Source organism: Rhinoraja longicauda, unplaced genomic scaffold (assembly GCF_053455715.1).
Source record: "Rhinoraja longicauda isolate Sanriku21f unplaced genomic scaffold, sRhiLon1.1 Scf002286, whole genome shotgun sequence".
Taxonomy (NCBI): Eukaryota; Metazoa; Chordata; class Chondrichthyes; order Rajiformes; family Arhynchobatidae; genus Rhinoraja; species Rhinoraja longicauda.
The window spans coordinates 6,583-14,000 of record NW_027603499.1 but is presented as its reverse complement, the minus strand read 5'-3'; the positions used below and the strand labels follow the sequence as shown (position 1 = coordinate 14,000).

General features: G+C 45.2%; 1 protein-coding gene across 1 annotated transcript; it reads left to right on the top strand.

Moving 5' to 3' along the window:
- Positions 1-731: 731 nt before the first annotated feature.
- On the top strand, positions 732-6,052 carry LOC144591842 (arginine-glutamic acid dipeptide repeats protein-like; the record flags this gene model as incomplete). Its single annotated transcript, XM_078395855.1, has 3 exons — positions 732-2,038; positions 2,276-2,498; positions 5,332-6,052. Coding segments are annotated over exons 1-3 (2,251 nt in total), but the record flags the coding sequence as incomplete, so codon positions are not given.
- Between the last annotated feature and the right edge of the window lie 1,366 nt (positions 6,053-7,418).

Here is a 7,418-nt window from a genome sequence, read left to right as displayed (position 1 = left end):
CAGATACATGATAAAGGGGATAACATGAATAACGTTTAGTGCAAGATAAAGTCCGGTCAAAGATAGCCCGAGGGTCTCCAATGAGGTAGATAGTATCTCAGGACTGCTCTCTAGTTGTTGGTAGGATGGTTCATTGCCTGGTAACAGCTGGGAAGCAAAATCAGTGAAATGCTGCAATCACGACACAGTCCCTTCACCATTTTGTTTGGAATTAGCATCTTAATTGTGCTGTGATTAAAACCATTGAGTTCCCTTTCCACCCACCATACCCCTCCATTCATCCACCTCCATTGCAGTTAATGCCCCAAACGCAGCAGATCCAGCCTCCCCTTGCACATGCCCCTGTGTTAACCCAAGCCCAGAATCTCCCAGCAAGCACAACGCATCCCCAAGCCGGGCCCCACCAGGTTCCACCACAGCCGCCAAATGCCCAGCATTCCTTCTTCCCATCAGGAACTCCTAACATTGCCTCTTTGTTGGAAACCTCCACCTAATTGTACAGCGCTTATTTTTAAGTTTAGCATATCTGATGAAAGTTCATAAAGCATTTAGGACTGCAGACGCTGGTTAATACACAAAAAATTGCAAAGTGCTTGAGTAACTCAGCTGGTAAGGCAGCATCTCTGGAGTGCATGGGTAGGTGCTGTTTCAGGTTGGGACCCTTCTGACCATTTACTTAGTTTGACCAAATACTAGAATAAGCAGGTACTAATTTGAGCAATTACTAATTGATGATTTGTGCTATTTTTTTTAAATCAAAACAGATCAGCAGGCCAAACTCACCATCTGAAGGGGAGAGTTCTGACAGCCGCAGTGTGAATGATGAAGGAAGCAGCGATCCAAAGGATATTGATCAGGACAATCGCAGCACGTCACCAAGTATACCAAGCCCAAGGGACAATGAGAGTGATTCTGATTCCTCGGCCCAGCAGCAAGTGCTGCAGTCTCAGCCTCAAGTCCTTCAGAGTCCATGTGCCTCCATGCCTCTAACTTCGCTGGAACCGCCACAAATGCCTCCACCGGCATCTTCCTGCGCCATGTCGATTCCTCAAACGTTGTCCCCAGTTCCACTGCCTCGGAGCCAGACGCCGCCTCATTCTCTGATACAGCCTACGCCGCAGCTACATCCCCAGAGACTCACGTCGCCTCACCCGCCGATCCAGCAGCAGCTGCAGCCTCAATCGCAGCCCCCGCTGCATTCGCTGGTGCAGCCGCTGCCTCACCCGCTGCAGGCCCCCGCTCACATCCAGCACCAGCTGCAGGGGCCACCGTTCTCCATCAACCCCCCGCCTCAGATGGCGCAGGCCTCCTCCGCCCAGGTGCCGGCCACGGGGCAGCCGCACACTCCGGCGCAGGTCCCAGTGCAGCCTCCGCCCGCCCAGCCCCAGCCTTTGCTGCCTGCCCCTGTCACGATGCCTCATATTAAACCGCCGCCCACGACCCCAATTACACCCATTTCCAACCAGCAGTCCCATAAACCACCTACCCATCTCGCAGGCCATCCTCCATTCCCACAGATGCCTTCAAACCTCCCGCCTCCTCCAGCTTTAAAACCGCTGAGTTCCCTTTCTACCCACCATACACCCTCCGTTCATCCACCACCATTGCAGTTAATGCCCCAAACGCAGCAGATCCTGCCTCCCCCCGCACAACCCCCTGTATTAACCCAAGCCCAGAATCTCCCAGCAAGCGCAACGCATCCCCAAGCCGTGCCCCACCAAGTCCCTCCCCAGCCGTCATATGCCCAGCATTCCTTCATCCCGTCTGGTGCTCCCAATATTGCGTCTTCGACAGCAACCTCCGCCTCCAGCGTGGCGCCAATTTCCACCATTCAGCCTACAGCGTCCATCGTGACATCCATGTGTTCCACCGGCAACGTTACAAACACTCCTCCCGCCACCATGACCAACATTCAGATTAAAGAGGAAGTCCCGGACGAGCAAGAGGATCCAGATAGCCCCCCACCATCTCCAAACAGAAGTCCATCTCCAGAACCAACGGTGGTTAGCATTCCGAGCCACGCCAGTCAGTCAGCCAGGTGACCTTTCTTTATGTATTCATTATTACCGATCATTTTATAAAATATGTTGAATAACTAGTGCTATTCAAAATGCTTTAAAAAAAAATTATGCCTGGTGTAATTATATATGAGGTGATATTTTTCTGTTCAAAAACTTATTATCGCAAGCTTTTGGTTTTATTTTGCCCTGTAACTTGCAAATAAAAAACTGTAAGTTTTGGTTTACCGACGTTTCCCCTTTGTGCATTGTTTCAGGTTCATTAAGTATTTGGATCGTGGCTACAACTCCTGTGGAAGAACAGACTTCTACTTTGTACCATTGCAAGGCTCAAAGCTGGCCAAGAAGCGGGAAGAAGTGATAGAGAAGGCCAGGCGAGAAGCGGAGCAGAAGGCCAAGGAAGAGAAGGAGAAGGAAAAGGAGAAAGAGAAAGAGAGGGAAAGAGAGCGGGAACGTGAGAGGGAAGCGGAGAGAGCAGCGGTAGGTGCACCGTGTTGGAATGGCTGACTGGTTTGGCCAAATGCCCATAAATATAAGGGTTGCTAATAAATCCAACAGAGAATTAGAGAGAAACTACTTTCCTAGAGAGTGGTTCAAAACGTGGAACTCACTACTTCGGGGAGAAGCTGGGGTGAACAGGTTAAATGTATTTATTCAATAGCTAGGTAAGCTCGCAAGGGAGGGGAAAACATGATTCACTGATGCAATTGAAGAGCATAGGTAGTCCGTCCCCCCCGACATCAATTATCTGAACCCATGCTGGTGGGGTAAAGCTAGCCAATACTTCGTGCAGCTCAACTCTGAACTCTCTTACAGAAATTATTGAAAATAAATAATACTACTTATTACTACTTACAATAACTGCAAAAGAATTACATGATACACGATTTTACAAGAAATGCTACCTTACAGAGCTATAATTTTTTGTGTTAAAAAAGACCTGCATAGTTTCAACTCTTAACTGTAATTGTTCGTTCAACTCACTAATCAACTCTGAAGACCCCTCTCCCTTGCACAGATTAATCCGACCTGACTTTAGATTTTTTTCGGTTCCCAAGTTCATCTACCACCCTCCCCAACCCTCCATTATATGATATAAAAAATGTACTAATGACGTTTGATTGATTAAACCCCTCCTCTTTACATTCAACAAACTCTTCTGTGTCTAACTTGCTCTTCTAAGTCCTCGCATTTGAACCTAGTTAGGCTAATTCGTCCCTTATCATCAATTTTCACAGAATGACTGATTTAATGTGGGAGGAGCTCTAAGTGGATCAGCACCTTGAGAAGTTTCTACAGCACTGAATTTTTGCAGTCAGACTGTGGAAAAACAGAACCTTAGCTGTGTCTTTGAGCTAACCTAGTTTGTGAATGGAAAAAACTTTTCCTCACACTTTCTTCAAATCACAGCATGTGTTTTTGGTTAAACATTGCTGTAAAAATAGATCTAGTGGTCTCATGGAATGCTGGGCAAGAATTTGTCCAATCTTTGGTTTTTGATGGTCCATCAGGAGTCAAATCCACTTCAATAGGTCACTGTTGTCAAGAGACGTGGAATAGATGGTAGAACATAAACCCTGGCACAGACAAGTTGGGCTGAATGCCTTGTATGTTCCCTGCAACAAGTATGAAATAGCACTGTTCATGTTATAGGAGCAGAATTAGGCCATTCGGCCCATCAAGTCTACTCCGCCATCCAATCATGGCTGATTTATCTTTCCCTCTCAACCCCATTCTCTTGCCTTCTCCCCATAATCCCTGACACCCATACTAATCAAGAAATTGTGTGGCACTATCACCAGTGAACATCTTTTCGGTGCTCAGAAGCTGCTTTGTCAATGGTTGATATGTCCTGCTGTCCGTAATCGGAAGTGAGGAATGAATTATTATCTGGAGCAGAATCGTGCATTTCTGGCAAAAATACCCTGCCCCAGGTTTAGCAGTAAGTTGTCTGCCCCCGTTCATTTCCCTGGGAAATGCTTGGCAGACTTACCTCATGGAAAAAAGAGAAACCATCGTTTAAAAAAACCCATGCACAAATGACTAACTGCTCCCAGTAGCTACCCTGATATCTATTTCATCTACCACCAGCTCACTTTGCCAATTAGAAAAGTTGGGTTTTATCTGCAGTGATATTTTATATCCTGACCCATTTACTGATGAAGAGATTCTCTTACTGTTCGTGCGATTCTGGTGTTTTCAAAAACTAATGGAAAACAGCTGCAATATAGTCTAAATTTGGATTGCAGGAGTTCTGTTGTTAATGTACTGTCTATTAAAATGTTCGAAGCCTTTTGCCAAATGATAAAATGTTGAAGAATATTATTCAAATTCCAACTTAACTATTGCAATAAAGGAAAAGTGATCAATTGTATACAAATCCTCCAGGTTTTGTAAATCGTTGTTCAAACAATTATCTCTTTTCCGTAGTTATTTGCTGCTTCTTAGATTTGATAGCAATTCACATAGTTCACATAAATGCATTTTTGCAAATGTAGACGTTGAACTATCACAGCAGGTTAATTATCCTCCATAATGGTGAATGACAAGTTTTGGTGCTGAGTGTTTGCTAATAGGAACTAAAAATTAAAAAAAGATGATGAGAAAAAGCATGTCAGCAAATAAACCGTGTGAAGAAAGGGAGCCAACATATTAAGTTAGATTAATCCTGATCATTTCACAGAGGGTAGCGAGTCTCTACATTTCTCTACCCTGGAAAGCTGCCGAGACAAGATCATCAAAGAAATTTAAAGAGAAGATGGATTCGCTTTGGAAAGATCAAGTAGTTGAGGGTTATTTTGGGACTCCTTAACAGAAGAATTGTGACCTGGAACTGGCTAATGCAATCATGCTGAATGCCAGGGCGGGCTTGAGAGGTTGAGTGACCAACCCCTAGGGTGGCACGGTAGGGTACTTGGAGAGTTGATGCCTCACAATGCCAGAGACCCAGATTCAATCCGGACTATGGGTGCTGTCTGTGCGGGGTTTCTACGTTCTCCCTGTGACCGCGTGGATTTTCTCTGCGTGCTCCGGTTTCCTCCCACATTCCAAAGACGTACAAGTTAATTGGCTTCGGTAAAATTTTTAATTGTCACTAATGTGTAGGATAGTGCTGGTGTATGGGGTGATTGCTGATTGGCATGGACTCGGTGGGCCGAAGGGCCTGATTCCACGCTGTATCTCCACAAAGTCTAACGTCATGCTCCTATTTCCTTGTGGCTAATTTGCCGTGATTTTTAGCATTTTACAGTTTTCATTCCCAGAATGTGCACTTTTCTTTTTATTAAATTCTGTAAAATTGATTCCTTGACAGAAAGCATCCAGCTCATCCCATGAGAGCCGCATGACAGAATCTCAACTTGTTGGACCAACGCATTTAAGACCTTCGTTTGAGCCTCCACCAACGACCATTGCAGCTGTTCCTCCTTACATTGGACCGGATACCCCGGCACTAAGGACACTCAGTGAATATGCAAGGCCACACGTCATGTCTCCAACCAACCGTAACCACCCATTCTTTGTTCCATTAAATGCATCTGATCCCATCCTGGCGTACCACATGCCCAGCCTCTACAGCGCTGACCATGGGATGAGAGAAAGAGAACTGCGCGAGCGAGAGATTCGGGAGAGAGAGATTCGCGAAAGGGAATTCCGTGAGAGGATGAAGCCAGGCTTTGAGGTTAAGCCACCTGAACTGGAAGGCCTTCACCCAGCTGCTAATCCCATGGATCCATTTGCTAGGCACGGTGCCTTGACAATCCAACCCGCAGCGGGGGTTCATCCGTTCCCTCCTTTCCACCACGGCTTGAATCCATTGGAAAGAGAAAGACTCGCTCTTGCGGGCCCTCAGCTGCGGCCCGAGATGTCCTACGCTGACAGACTGGCAGCAGAGAGAATACACGCTGAGCGCATGGCATCACTTGCAAATGACCCACTTACAAGACTACAGATGTTCAATGTGACGCCACATCACCATCAACATTCACACATACATTCACACTTACACCTACATCAGCAAGACCCGTTGCATCAAGGTAAGTTGACTGGATGCTGATTATAAACAACCAAAAGGATGTTTAACCATATGCCAAGCCGGCTTGTATCTTATCTTTAGAATGTGAAGATACTTTTGCTGAGTGGATACAACTAGAAAGAAGGCTTTTGGTTGCACACCTTCACCACCAGTTTTATGATTTCCTTACAGATGCAGAATGCATTTTAGGGGCAGCACAGCAGCGCAGCTTGTAGAGTTGCCACAGCAACAAAGACCTGGGTTCAATCCTGATCTTGGATTCTATCTGTGTGGAATTTCCATACTCCCTGTGATCATGTGGGTTTCCTCCGGGTGCTTTGATTCCCCCCCCCCCATATCATAAGTTTTTGTAGGTTAATTGACTGCTGGAAATTTCCGCTTGTGTGCAGGTGAGTGATGGAATCCGGGGGTAATTGATGACAATATGGGGAGAATAAAGTTAGTGTAGGAAGGAACTGCAGATGCTGGTATGCACCGAAGATAGACACAAAATGCTGGAGTAACTCGGTAGGACAGGCAGCATCTCTGGATAGAAGGAATGGGTGACGTTTTGGGTCGAGACCCTTCCTCAAGCTGTAGAAGGGTCTTCTACAGAAGAAGACTTTTGACCTGAACGTCACCCCTTCCTTCTATCCAGAGATGCTGCCTGTCCCGCTGAGTTACTCCAGCATTTTGTGTCTATCTTGAGAAGAAAGTTAGATTAGATTGGTGTAAATGGGTGGTTGTTGGTCAGCACAGACTCTGTGAGCCAAAGGGTATGTTTCTACGCTGTATCTCTTTATGACTGACATTTTGTTGGTGTTTTTAAAATTGGGTTGAGGTGGAATTTCTACTTTGGCAGCTGTTGGGATATAATGCTCAATTGTACGGAAATCTTCTCCACAAATCAGTTCAATCAAGAAGCGCAACAGAATGTAATTCGTCATCTTTATTTTTTCCAGCACTATATTTAATCAGATACTCGCCCACTTTTTTATTAAAACTCCTGAAACTGTACAGAGGGATCAGTAAAAAAACAGTTAGCCAGTAACATTTAGCTGCCTGAATAGCTGACAATCACTTTTATAAGAAAAAAGTGTGACAAATCCATTTCATAATTTTTCTATTTTCTATTTCTAATTTTTCTATTATTCATGAATTGACAATAAAAGAAGTGTAGTCTGAAGAAGGGTCTCGACCCAAAACGTCACCCATTCCTTCTCTCCCTAGATGCTGCCTGACCTGCTGAGTTACTCCAGCATTTTGTGAATAAAAGAAGTGTATTTTGTTTTATTTTTATATAATGTCGCAAATGTGGCAACTGGTGACTGCAAAGCAGAAAGAAGCACAAGTACAATTTGAAGAGGATTTTTCAGGGCACACAATTG